The following is a 17815-nucleotide window of genomic DNA, read 5'->3' as shown; positions in this document are numbered from 1 at the left end:
TGCTTTCATCTAACATGCCCCAAGCAGATGACGAGAATCGATTTTACAGGAAGACTTTAAGGGCAGGAGGAAACACAGGAGCTGGCACCAGGTAGGCCAGGTAGGCAGTGGGCTCTCGTCAAGGGAAATAGCAGGACTGTTGCTCATATAGTTCACAGAGCATGGAGTTTAGCTGCGCAACATACAGTGCCACTTACACTCTGCCAGTTTCACCTCGCCCACCTTTTAAAAATTGTTATGTTTCAATATTCAGTGCTATGCATCCTGTAATTTGCTAAATGAGACAGTATTTTTCTTCTGGCCCAGTATTGCCCTTATTTCTCCATTTATCTTTTTTCTAGGAACCACCTGTACACTACTAGGTAGTTCCTAGAAAAAAGATAAATGGAGAAATAAGGGCAATAGAGAGAGCCAGTTCCAGAACAAGAACAACACATTTTTGTAGGTTATCTCTTGGCTACCAAGGAAGCAAAACATACTGGCATTTCAATCATTTCAGTACACACTGATCAAATGATTACAATTATAGAAGTAAGCATGTGCTTTTGAGATTTCCAGACGTAAGAAAAAAATATGGCAGATACTTTAGATCATTCAAGATATTTCTTGCATCACTTCCAGCAGGTTATCATGGTAGAGTTGCTCGGCTACACTAGACAAACATCCTTAGTATAAGCCCTTTCCCTAACTGCCCTTTTACCAGACTTTGCTTCCACACGCACAGAGGCCTCCCCTGCCCCCAATTCCTTGGGACCAGCAGGTGAATATTCTAATATTCTTCCTGGTAATGGCAGTTTAGATCTTTCTAAAATGCAAATCTAACTTTCTCACCCCCTCATTCACAATCTCTCCATGGTTCCTGCTTTCAGGATAAAACCAACTGTTAAGCAAGGCATGCACAGCCCTTCCAGCGGCTGCTCCAGCCATTCTTACCTCCCCAGGTCTTCACACAGACCAGTCTTTTATTTATTTATTTATTTATTTATTTTAATTGCAGTAAAACATATATAACATAAAATACCTAGCATATTCCTATGTATAGACCCAAAAGAATTGAAAACAGGAACTCAAACAGACATTTGTGTATCAGTGTTCACTGCGGCTTTATTCAAAATGCTAAAAGGTAGAAACAGCCCAAGAGAATGGAATTTTTTAAATGTGATTTTCACCATTTTTGAAGTGTACGGATTCAGTGGCCTTAAGTACAGTGTTGTGCAACCATCACCACTATTTGTAAAACCTTTTCATCATCCCAAACAGAAACTCTGTACCAATTAAGCAATAACTCCCCGTTTTTCCCTTCCCCTAGTCCCTGGTAACATCTAATCCACTTTGACTCTATGAATTTATCTACTAGATATTTCATATAATCAGAATCATGCAATATTTGCCATTTTGTGTCTAACTTATTTCAATTAGCATTATGTTTTCCAGGGCCATCCATGTTACAGCACGTATCAGAACTCGATTCCTTTTCGGGGCTGAATAATATTCCATTGTGTGCATTTCGCACATGTTGCTTATCCACTCATCCATCAATGGACACTGGAGTTCTTGCCACCTTTTGTGAATAACGTCATAATGAATATTCAACATTCAATGCTGCAAAGAGCATTCGTCCTATTTATGTCCCAGTTCCTTTTGGTAAATATATTAGAGTAAGCCTGTCCAACTCGTGGCCCATGGGCCATGTGTGGCACAGGACAGCTTTGAATGTGGCCCAATACAAATCCATAACTTTCTTAAAACATTATGAGTTTTTGTGATTTTTTTTTTTTTTTTAGTTCATCAGCTATTGTTAGTGTATTTTCTATGTGGCCCAAGACAATTCTTCTTCCAATGTGGCCCAGGGAAACCAAAAGATTGGACCCCCACCTGGCATAGAGTCCCCAGCCTTTCCCCCAGCATACCCCATCCTCTCAAGCTGAGTACCTTTGCTCAGCTTATTCCCTCTCTAGAAAGTTCTTTTCCTAACTTACCCAGCAAGTTCTGAATCATTTTCCTGTTTTTAGCTCAAGCTGTTACTTCCTCTCTGAAGTTGTCCCTGATGGCCCCTGCCAGCTTCCAGCCCTGCGTCCTCTATGCTCCCTGGCACTGTCACAACCTCTGTTTAGTCAGTTATCACCTAGGACTGGAAGCCAGTGTTGGCTTCTCTTGATCACACTGTTTGGGAGTGTGTGATGAAAATAAAGCATTTATCACAGTGTCTGTTACAAAGGCCAGCTCTTCTTACCATCTATCGTAATATGAGCTCAAAAACTGCTTTTTGAATCTATGTAGTAAAATGCCAGTGCCCTTTGCCTCTGGGGCCTACAAAAACTAATTCAGTAAATTCTATCACTTTTCAGAGCCTTCTATAGAAAACATGGAATATTTAGGATTCTTGGCTTCCTTCCTGAAGCAAAGATGCATGCATCCATTACCTTTCAACTATGTCATGAATTGCTCTCTCTGTCTGGGGAGCTGGTAGGAGAGAGGTTACAGCTCCCATCAGTCCTCTGTTACTTGCTGAGCTGTGAGGGCTGCTCTGGAAAAGAGTTTCAAGTGTAGCCTCACAATGAGTCCCAGAGCTGGTCTGAAGCCAGACCCCAAAGAGGACAAAGCCGCCGGCTCCCGGGTTTTGCAACCTTCGCTGAACCCCAGGAATTTACGCAGCTTTCAGAACCCAGACAGGACATTAAGAGAATCACTCTTCACAACGCCCCAGTGTGCTAAAGAAAGTAAGAGTCCTGGTCCCGCTGCTGTGTGGCTCTGAACTCAGTTTCTTTATCCACAGGAGTGCTTGAGAGAATTGAGGAAAATGGCATTTGCAATGGCCCCCTATCTATTTTTATTTCTATTTTATTTTTAATTTTATTTTTAGAGACGGAGTCTCTGTCGCCTAGGCTGGAGTGCAGTGGCGCCATCTCGGCTCACTGCAACCTTCGCCTCCCGGGTTTAAGAGCTTCTCCTGACTCAGCCTCCCGGGTAACTGGGACTACAGGCGTGCGCCACCACACCTGGCTAATTTTTGTATTTTTTTTTTGTATTTTTTTTTTTTTTTTTTTTTTTTAGAGACGGGGTTTCACCCTATTGGTCAAGTTGGTCTCGAACTCCTGACCTCGTGATCCACCCACCTCGGCCTCCCAAAGTCCTGGGATTACAGGCGTGAGCCACTGCGCCAGGTCAACGGCCCCTTTTATGCTGCAAGACGGGATTCATTCAACTGCTGTCATTACTATAATGAGGACTCTGTAGAGCTTTCCCCAAGATCTCAAGAAAGTCACTCGAAATAAAATGACCAGGAACCAAACCCTTTAAACTGGCCGCCACCGCTACATGGAAATTAAGAAGTTTGTTCACTGGCAAACACCTGGGAGCGACACCACACCTCAGCAGGAGCACATGATGCCAAAGAGCCAGTGGGAGGTAGAAAACCGCCCACTCCAGGAAAGCGGGTCCACGCGCTCAGAGTCCCAGAGCCCCGGGGTCTGATGTAGGAAGTGAGGGTTCCTTTTTCTCTTTGGCCTTGTCTCACCCAGCTCCCAGTTTCTTTGTAATGGGAGGAAGGAGCTGTCAGTCGACTCTGCAGACCTCCCCGGCGCTCCTCCCTTCTCAGCCCAGTACCCGAACCCCGAGCCGAGCTGGCACCGCCGGGTCCCTGCGCTCGGCCGTACCTGTCCCGCAGGTTGCCGCTGCGCAGCCCCAGGGCGGTGCACTCCGCCTCGTTCACCGGCACCCCCTTGCAGGATTTCACCGGGTAGATCCAGAGCTGCGCCACGGTGCCCACCTGCTGCAGCCGCCGCCAGCGCCGCCTGGGCCAAGCGCGGCACCAGGCGACAGCCCCCAGGGCCACGGCGGCCAGTGCCAGCGCGGCGACCCGGAGCCACCCGGGTCGGGGCTGCGCTAGGACAAAGCGGGCCAGCGCGGAGGAGCCGGTGGCGCCCATGCCTGGCTCCTCCGAGAGGTGGCGGCGGCGGGGCCCGGAGCGCACTGGTCGCCCCGGGCCGCTGGGGGGAGGTTTGGCCTTTGGCCCCACGCCCAAAGGGTGGGCAGCTCCTGAACCCTTCCAGGCCAATCAGAGCACTGCGTCCTTCTAGGGGGCGGCGCAGGCCGTGGGAGGTGGTGCCTTCCACGTGGTCTGCGCCCCGCTGCCTCTGCCACCTTTCGTCGCCTGCAGCAGCAGGGCGCTGTGCCCTCCCCCACGATCGCTGCAAGTGACCAATTATTTATTTATGTATTCATGGGGTTCTTTGACCTAAAATAGACAATATACAACATTTGCAGGACAAAGCGTGATTTTGACATTAGAAATCAGGCAGCGGGCAGCAGCCTTTCCTGGAAATATTGGGGAGTGGGTCGCCCTGCTTGTGCAGTGTCCAGCTCTCTGCTGCCGCCGCCCTCCCCGCAGGGTGCCCAGGGGCTAGGGAGCTTCCAGAGAGTGGGGGTCTGAAGGAGGAGGATGCTACCAGGCCCTTCCGCCAGCAAGCCGAGGCCAGAGTTCTCCCAGCGGCAGCTTGGAGCGGCAATTGGCGTCTGAGAGCGCCTCCTATGCGGCCGGGGCTGCTCCACGCCTCCCGAGAGGAGCCTCGAGGTAGAGCTGCTTTGGCAAGGGCGTTGGCTCAGAAGGTTAGCACTGCACAAGATTTTCAGCTGCTTCCACCGTGAGGGAATGTCACTTGGTCCTGCAGGCACTCACCTCAGTCACGTGACATTTCCAAATCAGGTTATATTCCAAACAACGTCAGCCTACCCTGAACAGGGTGGTTTAGGAGTCAGGCTCCTGTTTGATGTATCAAGCTATTAAAGAAAAAAATTACTCAGACGCTTGTTAAAACGATAAGAAAGACTATTCAAGCCTATTGCAACAGGGGTATCACAACAGGGGTAAGAGATTGGGCTCAACTCTGTATTACAGCAAAGCTAGCTAGGGATTTGTAGCCAAGGAGCAAAGTTCCTCGGGGGTCAGTGAATGGAAAATCACTAAGAGGAGACATCAAGTGTAGAGGATTCTTGATAAACCTACTTAACAGGGATTCTACTGAACAAGGCAAGGACTTACACACTGAAAGTGACAGATGAGAAATCTGAATGGACATCAAGGGTGATCAGATATTAAGGATGGGAGAATACTCCTGAAACTGACTAAGCAGGATTCTGGCTAAAACTGGGCTCTGCAGGGAGGAGGGTGGCAAGTTCAAGGCCTCATGAAGAAGAGGGCTCAGATAAGACCGAAGTTTGGTCAAGGGGATTCTGTGTCATCCCAGCTCAGCCATGGTCCCCTGAACCAGGAGTGTACATTTCAAGACTCAGCCAGAATTGTCCATGCAGGGCAAGGGTGCCTTGAGTTTGCTAAGAGAAAAGAACAACACTCTTCCTCCAGCTGACAACTCACCGCAGACCAGTGCTCAGGGAGTCTCTGTCTTTATTGGCCTGAATACTTATCTGTCCTGTTTTTCTGCTCTATTCTCTACCAAGCCCAGGTCACACCCTCCCTGTGAAGGACACAGCTCAGCAGGACAAGGGACATGATTCTCCGGCAGAAAGGCAGCTCTGGGGCACCAAATGTTGTCCATTTCTGTTTATCTCCCTCCTGATTTTCTCTCTGAAAATCTAAGAGGAAAATGGCTTTCCAATTTTAATGGTTGACTTTAAAGTAACAATTTTTCAATTTCATCACTTTCAGAATTTACCCAGGGCTACAGGTCACTTACCACTTTTACCTCACAGGGTGTGGGGAGTGGTGGTGAATTTCAGTCCCAGAACCCAGCAAAGGAAAATGGAGGAGGAAGGAACAGCCGCTCCTCACTGACCACTAGGAGGGTCCCTTGTAGACACTGGCCATCCTGTCGCAGACAGGCCAGCTATGTGCCCGCAGTTCACGACGCCCTCGCCCCTGTCAATGACAGAAGCCAGTGTTTGTGGAGTCAGACTGTGTCTCTGGAGGCAATCAGAAAGGATAAGGAAAAATAAATTGCAGTGACTCAAGTTCTAATATAAAGAGAAAAACCCAGGAAGAAGACTCACAAATACCAAAGATAAAGCAGGATTGCAATTCACATTTATTATTTACAAAGAAACCACAAAATTGTAAGTAGGTGAATTCATCTATAGACCACTTCAGTGAGTATTTTTTGCTTAAGATCATACCAAAATAGTTTGTTTCTTTGTTACGAAAAAATTATTTGCACTGAAAAAAACACATTCATGCTGTCTTCCTCCCACTCCTACTTTCGAAATTCAATTCTCTTTTAAATGTCATCCTCTCCTTTATCTTACTCGGAATTCCAGGTGGTGTATCTGGCAATTTCACACAGGTTACTTTTATATGGCTTAATAAAGGTGTAATAGACAAAAGTGTAAAGCAAAGTCTATAAGATCATTTCCACAGTCAAGCACAGCCCAATCAGATTCCATAATGCTAGAGTAAAAGGCACATGAGTGAAAAGTCAATGGGGCTCCACAGCCATGTAAAGACCAACACCAGGCATTTGTGAGTGTGGAAACATGTGACCTACTCATCAAGACACAGTGATCTGTTGCTTCCCATGTCTCCTAAAACATAGACTGACAGGTAATAAAAGATATACATTTTAAAAACATTTTTTGCAGCTTTTTAGTTGATTCATTAAACTTACTTTATTCATCAATATTAAAGTCAGGAAGTAAAAAAGCATAATGGCCATGATGACACCCAAAATAGTTTTTTGATGATGTTAACTATTTTTGAAGCCTTCAATACCTAAAACTTACATATATATCTTCATATTCCCACCTCTAATACTTTCCTTGCATTAACCTGGAGCATACACAACTTTGAAAAGTCAAAAATCAAGATTCCTCTCCAGGGTAAAGATAGTTGAAGGTTGGATAATAAGGATTTGCTGATGTATTGTTGCCACTGTTGTTAAGATCCCAGTCAATCCCTCCTGGTTGCTGAAACCTGAATAAATAATAAGAATCTCTGGTTATCTGGTGATTTATCCTACCATTCATAAGTAATTCAAACTCCCACAAAACCGTCACTTACTGAGGTTACACATATAAATGTATGGGACAATGCTGTGCAGAAAACATGGCCTACTACCTCTAAATCGCTTCAGCTCCATGGCCTGCCATCAGCTAACCTATCTGAGCTTTTGTTTCTCATCCCTAAAATGCCTATTACCATATCTATCTCACAGAGATCCTCGCATAGGGAAAGATTACACAAGGCCTTCTGGGGAGCAGAGACAACTGGAAATTGAGACTGAGTGAACCACAGATGTTCCTTGCCTCCATCCATGGCACAATAGGATCTGATTGAGTGAGTTTGTGACCAAGCAATATGGAAAAGCATCCATCATTAAGGTATCTCACAACCATTGGGCTCCCACAGGTGCAGAGAACATGTGAAAGCCCTTGGCTCACACACTGATCCAGGCCCAGTCAATCATGGCTGGAACAGCAGGATACAGGATCAGTTTCACTCAAGCTAGGTGGCTCAGGCTTGGGTCCACTATCCCCAGATGGGGCTTTTAGAAATGGCAGGCACTTAGGAGTTTCACAATTTCCTCTCTAGTTTTCATACTTATTGTATTTCATCAAATCCAAGATACACTAATCATAAGATGTACCATTATTTTATGGTATTTTTCAAAAGGCATCTTGAATGTTATAAGAAGCTGACAGATAATTAGAGATGTTAGAATAGGACCTCAGACCCGATGAAATATGGTTATGGTTATGCAAATGCCTAGTCATAATAGAAATCAATAGAAAGGTATTTCCTTTTTGCCCACCTCGAGGGCAAAGCCTGTGTCATCTTTATACCCACTAGAGAACCTAACACTGGATCGTGATGGAATGATTGCAATAAAAACAGTAGCTAGTATTTACTGAGCACTTGATTTCTATTGCAATGCTGCAACTTTATGTGAATTAATACTCAAGATAACTTTTACTGGTTGTTTTGGTAAGTACTACTGTTCTCACTTTGCAGGTAAGAGTACTGAGACTAGAGAAGTTAAACATCTCAACCAAGTTAGGAAGATGCTTGGATTACAAACCCAAGTCTATCTAATGCTATATCTAGACCTGCTAAGCCACTATGTTACATTGTCCGTAGGACAGTCAGGTTGTGGGTGTAAAGACTTCAAAGGCAAGTAACACACGTGAGAAGCTCAGGGCAGAATCAGAGATGGTCAAGGGTTTTGGAGATGAGGTGACTTTAAGAACTGGGTCATGGATTTTATGAGATGGCTTGCTTAAAATCTCCAACTTGAGGTGTTCTGACCGACTTTCTCACTCCTTTAATTTGGGAGTTAGGCTTTTACCTCCAGGAGTCGGGGCTGTATTGGGCACAATGAAGTCAACATGAGAACATTATTTCCTAACTCATGATTGAGGAATCACCTTGATACATGGATTTTTTTTTTCAAACTTCAATTATACTTTAAAAATACATTTGAGAAAAAGCATTCAATTTAAATATTTTCCCCAAGTTGATGTCAAATAATTTAAATATTTCCCCTTCTATCTGAGACAGAAAAAATAAATACATAACTCTTGAGAATCACTCACCTTCCTTTCCCTATTCCTTAATACTACTCTGTGATGAGCTGTGAGCATATACCTGTCTTTCTGCTGGGGCTCTTCCATCACCATTATCACTGAATGGGAAATAGGGGTAGAGAAAGCTGGAGGAGGAGTGCGCACACTACTGCAGGGAATGGAATTTAAGGGCATTTTCCAACTCCAAAGATCAGAATACAACACTGCTCATTCTCTCAGTAATTAAAGCAGCATAACATAAAAAAATTAACACAAGAAAATGCAGCAATGGCATCAAGACAGTGTATTCAGAAGCAAAGCTGACCCTTTACCATATCACCCTAGTGCATCCGTCACTGCATCATCCGATACACGGGGTCGCCGACTCTCAGACTTCCAACTTTTTCCACTGAATAATAGATCCCAAAAAGTGGAGACGTCTTGTATAGTGCCCTCTCAGAAGGATCACACAGGCGGTAGCTGAAACAAGCAACAATTCAATCATCAGACACCAAAAGGAAATAATGAAGTATTCTCAGTGGCACCAAGCTTGCCTTCCATGTTATTTATAAATACACAGCAGGGATTTTCTAAAATGTTGACAGAGAAACCTGTGGACAATCAGTCAAACTGCAAGTAGCTTCTAGCTTTTCTAGAAGTATTCTGAAAGTCTAAACAATTTCTCCATGGCTTCAGTTTAAGGCCAGAAGGAAAAATCATATGTGTAAGTATAAAATAAATACTTTGTCTATATGGGTACCTTCAACTTCACAACTCATTGAAACAAATGCCCATGAAAACTCAAAATGGGGAATGGCCCCGAACTCTGCAAATGTTTTGTTTAGTGCATTTAAGCACCATGCTTTCAACCCCCTCCAGGCTTATAAGCCCAAAGCTGGTGTTCACTGGTGAACAAAGCCTCAGACAGAGATGCAGCTGGCAAGTGGGCCTGGACTATTGCAGGAGTTTCTCAACTGTCCTGTCTAAAGAAAACAATAACTTTCATGGCATCTTAAATAATTATCACTACATCTTAAAAAGCAGAAGCAAAATAGATTTGCAAGTCTGAAGGCGTCATGAAATAACCTCTTCTCTAAGCCACACCCATTGGAAACAAACCACAAAACGGAGGACAGAGAAACAAACTAGAATACAGCTCCAAAGAATGTTCTGCCTAAAAACACTCCCAGCGCTGGGAACTAAAATCAGCCAAACTTCTTTAAATAACAAAACAAAAGAGAAATTTGTAGCATATAAGAAGCTCCTGGGTAAACCAACTCTAACAACTCATTGCCTTCATTTTTTTCTAATATTTTATTATGTAATTTCAATTATTCTCATATTCCTTGATATCAATTCTAATAAAGGAATTTGAGTTGCAATAAACATGATTAAATAAAGTGTTTCAGGCCTAAATTTGGAAAGGCATATATAAATATTATTAAAAATTGATACAAGAGATATTAAAATTTCAAAATGTAGTATTATGCAATTCAAAGTGTATCAAGGCTGGGAGTGGTGGCTCATGCCTGTAACCTCAGCCTGTTGGGAGGCCGAGGCAGGTGAATCATTGAGGCCAGGAGTTCGAGACCAGCCTGGCCAACATGGTGAAGCCCTGTCTCTACTAAAAATACAATAATCAGCCAGGCATGGTGGCACACACCTGTAGTTCCAGCTACTCAGGAGGCCAGGGCAGGAGAATCGCTTGAACTGAGAAAGTGGAGGTTGCAGTGAGCCAAGATGATGCCACTGCACTCCAGACTGGGGGAGAGAGTGAGACGCCTCTCAAAAAAAAAAAAAAAAAAAGTTTATCCAAACCACTAGAGAATCCATCCAGAAAAAGAGAGGAAGAACAGTGCTCTCATTAACCAATTGACACAAATTGGTCAGAAGACAGAGTGGAAGTTTCTCTGGAGAGAAAGCTTCTATCTTCCTTAAAGCAGACATACCACCTAAACCCATAGGTACTTCTGGGGTGGAGAAATATTTAAAATACACTGGCCACTTCGGCATTGTACCTCTTCAGGGTGTCCAGTGGCTGTTTCCTGTCTATGATTCCAGTGTCTGGGTCCACCGTAGTGAAAATACACCTGTCAGGCAATAACCAAGGGTTAGGTGGTGGTTAGGAACCAATGGGTGGGCCACGCCGCAGTCCTGGGGTCTAGCAAGGTCCTTACCTGGAGCACGCCATTACCCTTTTCATTTCTACACTACCAATTAGGAGTTCATCCCAGGTATCCTAGGAGAAAAGAGAAAGTTATCTCTTAAACGGAGGCTTCATTAGTCTTTGAGTTCATTTATTCTTTGACTCATATCAAGTATGAAATTATTACAGCAGAAGAATGCAACACAAAGTAACACCAAGAAATGTCTCCCAAAGGACCCAAAGGGAGGCAGCATGCTGGCAAGTTCAGATCCACCTCTTGATGCCCTGTCTCAAAACCCGATTCCATCGTCGCAGGGATGACAGATCTTCTCTAGGGCACAGTTTGGCATGTGAGTCATAAATTAACAGGAAGGCCAATATGTAGATATACAATGAGAAATGTGTAACTTGCAAGCCCAAGCTTTCCTCATAGCTAAGCTGAGATGGAAGCCAAGCTGCAATCTGAGGGTTCGTTGAAGAATGGGGACATCACCCAAGAGAAGGCAGTCATGACTCACACATTCAGTACTGCCACCTCCACAGACAGGCAGCCTGCTAACAGGGTCCCGATCCCACTGCCGCCCACTATGCCTTGCCGTCCCACCCTTGAACACGGGCACCACCAGCGCGTGCCAAACGGCTGCACTCAATCCTCACAACTTTGAGGGAGGCACTAGCAAGAGCCCCATTCTACCCAAAGAAATGGAGGACTAGACAGATACAAAATTGTCCCAAGGTCACACCAGGAGGATGTAGGGCAGCTGGATTGGAAATCTTTCTGATTCTGAAGGTAGGACTTTGAACGACCCAGCTTTTAACCATATATACACAGATTTATATGTGCACACATGCATATACAGAAACATATATGAGGGATGTATAGATTATTACATATAATATGATTTGTTTTTATATATACACACACATACATATACATATATATAAGGTGGTTATATGGATTATATTATAGAGAGGCAAAATATCACCTCTCCCCTCTTAGGGTTTTTCAGCTAGGCCTGAGAATTAAATTGACGTAGATAGATCAACAGGAAAAATGGATACATATTTATCTAATCTACTTTTACATGGCATAGGAAACTCCACGACAAAATGAAGATGCAGTTAGAGTTGAGCACTTATATTTATACACAGAATTGGGCAAAGATGTGGCGGGGCTGGGGTACTTAACTGGGTAGAGAGTGGCAGGGAAGGTGAGGGTTGGTTTAACAGGGTTTTTACACATTTCCCTCAGCCTCAACTTTTTGTCCTTGATGATAAGCGTGACACTTTTCTCCTGGTATTGGAAGACATCTTTCACACAGGAATTTCATCTCCTGCTTTTAAGAAACAGAAGGAAGGGCAGCATGATTTTCCGGCACCTGCTGTTTTTCAATTGTCCTTAACTCAAAAAAGTCAGTATGCTGGAGCAGCATACTTTGGGGCCATGTGATCTTAACTCCTTCAATATTACATATACATATATAATATGATACAGGATCTGTGCCCCCACCAAATCTCACGCCGGATTGTAATCCCCACTGTTGGAGGTGGGGCCTGGCTCAGGGAATTGAATCATGGGGGTGGAACTTTCACGAATGGTTTAGCACCATTACCTTGGTGCTGTTCTCGGGATGGTGAGTGAGTTTTTGTGAGATCTGGTTGATTAGAAGTGTCTAGCACTTCCGCTTCGCTTTCCTGCTCCTGCTTCTGCCATGCAGGAAGCCGGATTGGAAGATTCCTGAGGCCTCCCCAGAGGCAGAAGCCGCTGCACATCCCATACAGCCTGCAGAACCATGAGCCAATTAAACCTCTTTTCTTTATTTTTTTGAGACAGAGTCGCACTCTGTTGCCCAGGCTGGAGTGCAGTGGCACCATCTCGGCCCACTGCAACCACAACCTCCACCTCCCAGGTTCAAGCGATTCACCTGCCTCAGCCTCCTGAGTGGCTGGGATTATAGGCACATGCCATCACACCCAGCTTATTTTCACATTTTTAGTACAGATAAGGTTTTGCCATGTTGGCCAGGCTGGTCTTGAACTCCTGACCTCAGGTGATTTGCCCGCCTTGGCCTCCCAAACTACTGAGATTATAGGCATGAGCCACTGTGCCTAGTCTAAACCTCTTTTCTTTATAAACTGTCATCTTAGGTATTTCTTTATAGCAATGTGAGAACAGACTAATACATATATCCAGACAAATGACAACTTTTTGACTTTGTGATGCGTTTATTGGGAGATAAACCCATGGTAAGTCAAGAAGCATCCGCACACAGGAGTGGGTGTATATAGAGCTACATAAAGGTTGCAGGCCTCTCCATGAATAGGGAGGCCATCTGTGTTCTTTATCTTTAAGGCACCATGCCTGTCTCTGCTGATACCTACTGATTTAAGGTTTGAATTTCATAGGGCAATCCTCTGCCCAGGTCTCAAGGTGGGAGGCATTGGGGTATGGGGCCTCACTACTGCCTCTGTAAATCAACAACATAGACTGTGTGAGTCTAAGGAATTTGGAGAAAAAACCTTCACGAGTTAGGAAACAAAGAAACCTATTCCTACTCACCTGGCTGCTTTGCTTGGGCAGGAGGCGTGAGAGATCTGAAGTCTCTGCAGGAGGCAGAGCAGGGTACGGGGCAAGGACTAACCCCACAACGTTTCCCCTCTGCCGCTGATGACCAGGCCATGTCTAGTCCTCCTTCAGCAGTAAGCCAGCCCCTCCCCAACCCCTCCCCGGCCTGTAGTGGTGCTTCAGCAAATGCAAAAGGTTTTCCTGTACCTAACCGGGTCTACAAAACTCAGAAATCTCCTTCTGGGCATGACCACAGCTACAGACTGAAGTAAGGAGGTCTCCATGGATGCTCTGGGTTCTAAACCATCCTCTAGGGAACTGCTGCTTTGTGGAAATAAACGCCACCTTCCAACCAACCGGTTGAGGATAACTGCGTGTACACATCATGTGTAAGGAATGGAATCGCCATGTCCAACTCAGGACTTATTACCAGCACTGCTAGTCAGTAACTTACTGCGCAAAACTACAAGACAACCAGAGCGGCGATCTAGCCTCCTGGCAGATCGTGACCTCCGATGGGGGTCGACTCAGGACTGCAGCTCCTGTACTGGGAAGTGAGGACCAATGGGACCCCTGGCCTGAAACGCGGCCAGGAAAACCGGGCGCATTTCACCACACGAGGGCGCTGCGGACACAGAAATGGGAGCCGACCCAGCTGCCCTGTGCTGAACCGACCCAGGCTCTCCAAGTAGCTTCCATTCAATTTTTTTTAAATGAGTGCTGATGAATTTAAGATTTCCAAGCCACATAATTGTGTCAATTCTGCGTCGTTATTATGATAGAAAGCAGGGAGTCTGACAAGTTCAGTTAGTCATCTATTCTCACTGTTAGATAACTGCAAGGCCCCGTTTAGAAAATTGTCTGGATTGGTAAGAATCGTCTGCAGCACCCCAAAATGCCAGCTCTAGTTACTCCCTACAATATTAATCACCGCATATAATAACGTATGTTCTCACACTAATGTGATCACTATCAATATTTTGGTGTAAAGCATTATTTGCAGTAAAAAAAAAAATACTATGTTAATTAAGTTTAAATGCAATTATTAATTCAGTTATTAAAAGTAATAAATTTCATACTATTAAAATAAATTTAATAATGCATGAAATTAAAATTTCCGTTATATTCTACTAGACATTCATAACAGCAAAATACACTATTCGGCAAATTCCAGTGTCTTCTCAAAGGAAGACAGACGTGACCAATAAGCATATGAAAAAATGTTAAATATTACTGATCACTAGAGAAACGCAAATCAAAACCACAGTGAGTGGCCATCTCACACCAGTCAGAACGGTTATTACTAAAAAGAAAAAAAATAACAGGTGCTGGTGAGGCTGTGGAGAAAAGGAAACATTTACATAATGTTGGTGGGAATGTAAATTGGTTCCACCACCGTGAAAAGCAATCTGGAGATTTCTCAAAGAACTTAAAATAGAACCATTACTCAACCCAGCAGTCCCGTTACTGGGTATATATCCAAAGGAATATAAATCATTCTACCACAAAGACACATGCATGCGTATGTTCCTCACAGCACTATTCACAACAGCAATGACACGGAGTCAACCTAGATACCTATCAACAGTGGACTGGATAAAGAAAATGTGGCATGCAGAAACCATGGAATACTATGCAGCCATAATAAAAACAAGATTATGTCCTTTGCAGCAACATAGAGTTGGAGGCATTATTCTAAGAGAATTACTGCAGGAACAGAAAACCAAATACCACATGCTCTCACTTAAAAGTGGAAGCTAAATAATGAATGCACATGGATACAAAGAAAGGAACAACAGACACGGGGTCTTCTTGAGGGTGGAGGGTAGGAAGAGGGTGAGGATCGAAACACTGGTGGGTACTATGCTTATTACCTGGCTAACAAAATAATCTGTACACCAAACCCCCAGCAATACACAATTTACCGATATAAAAAACCTCCACCTGTAACCCTGAACCTAAAGTAAAAGTTGGAAATAAAAAAATAAATAAGTAAATAGGTACAGAAAAAGATTCCAGGGTCTTCTCTAAACACAGAATCAGCTCAAGATGCTTAGTGCGCCCCCTGCTGGTAATCAACCTTTCTACAGTCTGCCGAAATGTAGGCCCCAATGACATTTTCTTAGAGCGCAGGGATAAAACCATGGAGTTTTCCAACTGAAAGAAACAAGGAACTCCCGACATCAGGTGATCCCTTCGCCTCGGCCTCCTAAAGTGCTAGGATTACAAGCGTGAGCCACAGGCCAGCAGTGTTGTTTAAGGCTGTCCGGTGGTCCGATGTGCAGCCAGAGTGGAACCCCCCGGCCCGGGCAGATCTCACTGCTGATGTCATACTCTGTCTTCTACTGACCACCCTAGCTGCGGGCTTTCCGGGGGTGCCTCGCTTACTCACGGGGTGTAGTGATGAAGAAAGCTGTGTGAGGCTGTGCGAAAGGAACCCCTGAGAAGCATCTCCTCCTTCTACTTCTGAAAGAAGCTAAAGCCCTGGAGTACTTGGGTGTGCCATCTTCCACTCCCTCTTGCCCAACCCCTAAAAGTCCCTCTGGAAAATATTTCAAATGACACAGGTGTAATCAAAAAAGCAAATGTAGAAGGAGATCTCCTTAAATAAAGGAGTTCTGTTGGCAAATTCTTCAGCAATGTGAATGTGTTCCTACTCCATCCGCTCCTGATCCCTAGCCTCCTCTTTCAATCATTTGGGCTTTTCTTAATCAAGGCAAACCTATCCAAGACTCTTGCTGGAGTCCCCTCACAATATATGCATGTCAGAAGCTCCCCAGATGAGAACACAGAACCCTTACCTTGAAAGGCATGCCACAAAGGCCCGCAGGGAGGGGACAAGGGAATACCCCTGCAGTCTGCCCCATGCATCGCCAAAACCCTGCTTGGGTCTTTTCATTGATTAAGAAAGAAAAATGGGGGGATTTCTGCCAAGATGGCTGAATAGGAACAGCTCTGGAGCACAGTTCCCAGCAAGAGTGTCGCAGAAGGCGAGCAATCTCCGCGTTTCCAACCAAGGTACCAGGTCCATTTCAATGGGACTGGTTGGACAGTGGGTGTAGCTTAAGGAGGGCAAAGAAAACTGACTTTCAGGTGCTTTCAGCTTGCTTCTAACAGAGTTAATGAACATGAAATTCAGGGTAATCTTCATTATGCCAAAGCTAATGCCTGTTCTTCCTCTCCATTTTTTACTGAGCACAGTTGTCCTGCTTGTTTCAGAGGGCAGCCCTTGATACTGATGAGCTCCAGCCCACCCACAGTGACTGGGGCCTAATACAGGTTTGTCAGATGACCTGAAAATGGCTTTAACAAGGCGGCAGAGCTGTGTAGACGGCTGATATTCATGGACTTTTGACAGCCAGCCAGAGTGCAAGTCCTCACTTGGCCACATGCTGGCTATGCAGCCTGAAGAGCAAGTTACTCACTTTCTCTGAGTCTCAGTTTCCTCATCTGAAACAGAAGAATCAAAACACTACCAGCCTCACTGGCTATCATTTTCCACCATGACCCACAGTAAAAATTACATTTTACATTGTTTCCTAATACTCTCTCATGTGTACCTGTCACATACAACAAGCACAAGTTTTGCAAGACAATTCTTAATCCTTCTACGTATAGTTTACTCTGATATCTTTTATTGCATCCTATTCTTTTTTTAAAAAGTGTTGGTCAGGACTCACTACACTGATATCAGAATCCAATAATGGGTTGTGACTCACAGGCTCAAAGGGCACTAGAATTAAATGAGATAATGCATGTAAAGTGTTTGGCACGCTGCCTGTAACCTAGTAAGTGTTCAATGGCAGTAAGCCATGATTCTTGCTGTTATCTTTATAGGTTGTTATCATTATTGCTACTTCAAGAAATCCCTGAAGCCTGGTAGAGACTGCTGTTCTTTCACCAGAAAAGAGACTTACTATCTCAGATCCTAACCCATCCAAACCCAGGTTCTGGGGACTGAAAAATCTAGTGACCATAATTTATAAAAACTTTGTTTCTCAACAGCTGGAAAGGGTAGGACAGGGAGGACCCAATCCACACAGCCAGTAGGCGGTGACGCTCAGAGTCCAATCACAGCTGTCCAGCTTCAAAATCTCCCTCTCTGGACGTTTCCTGGAGAAGCACTTCCTGAGTGAAAGATAACACACCAAGAGTTTTCTGCAAGCTTCTCCACAGTTCTTTCATAAGGTGCAGTGAGGACTGATACAAACAAGACATTCCATTAAAAATATCGAGTGTAACTCATCAGCACAGTAAGCAAAGTTCAGTAAACACTGACCCCACAATGGCCGACTACAGAGACAGGAAGCATTGGTCGATTGTATTATTTTTAAACTGCATCATGCTGCATTCCCAGAACTCAAGCACATCACACTGACCCAAGGAAGTAGCCTTTTAAAAATTGCTTAAAATTCTGAGCTAGATGGAAAAAGTACAAAGTACTTTAGGCCACAAACAGTATAAATGTTACACAATATATTCTGCCTTTGCTCTGTGTTTTTGCAATAAATAATGGCCTGAATTTCATACTGAGGCTTGCTATTTTTTAATGATTAATTGGTCTAGTAAATTTTTATGGGTTCTATAATATA

The 17815-nt window shown here is 44.3% G+C and overlaps 2 protein-coding genes across 5 annotated transcripts in view; both read right to left on the bottom strand.

Annotated features, from left to right (window-relative positions):
• Window positions 1-4647, bottom strand: part of MTARC1 (mitochondrial amidoxime reducing component 1) — a 28358-nt gene extending 23711 nt beyond the window's left edge. Inside the window, exon 1 of one of the 3 annotated variants that reach the window (XM_032289301.1) lies at window positions 3657-4647. In XM_032289301.1, the coding sequence (XP_032145192.1) occupies window positions 3657-3928 (272 nt within the window). In that variant the 5' untranslated portion in view covers window positions 3929-4647. The remainder of the gene's footprint in view (window positions 1-3656) is intronic. The other 2 variants (XM_032289299.1, XM_032289300.1) reach the window with 2 other exon arrangements.
• A 1371-nt stretch (window positions 4648-6018) lies between these two features.
• Window positions 6019-17815, bottom strand: part of MTARC2 (mitochondrial amidoxime reducing component 2) — a 30633-nt gene continuing 18836 nt past the window's right edge. Inside the window, exons 5-8 of one of the 2 annotated variants that reach the window (XM_032289303.1) lie at window positions 10689-10750; window positions 10530-10601; window positions 8844-8991; window positions 6024-6922 (exon numbers count right to left, since the gene is read on the bottom strand). In XM_032289303.1, the coding sequence (XP_032145194.1) occupies window positions 8865-8991; window positions 10530-10601; window positions 10689-10750 (261 nt within the window). In that variant the 3' untranslated portion in view covers window positions 6024-6922; window positions 8844-8864. Of the gene's footprint in view, window positions 6923-8843; window positions 8992-10529; window positions 10602-10688; window positions 10751-17815 lie in introns of both variants that reach the window. The other variant, XM_032289304.1, reaches the window with a different exon arrangement.

Source organism: Sapajus apella, unplaced genomic scaffold (genome assembly GCF_009761245.1).
Source record: "Sapajus apella isolate SASKATOON/1434 unplaced genomic scaffold, GSC_monkey_1.0 scaffold22, whole genome shotgun sequence".
Taxonomy (NCBI): Eukaryota; Metazoa; Chordata; class Mammalia; order Primates; family Cebidae; genus Sapajus; species Sapajus apella.
This window is presented reverse-complemented; position numbering and strand designations above follow the sequence as displayed.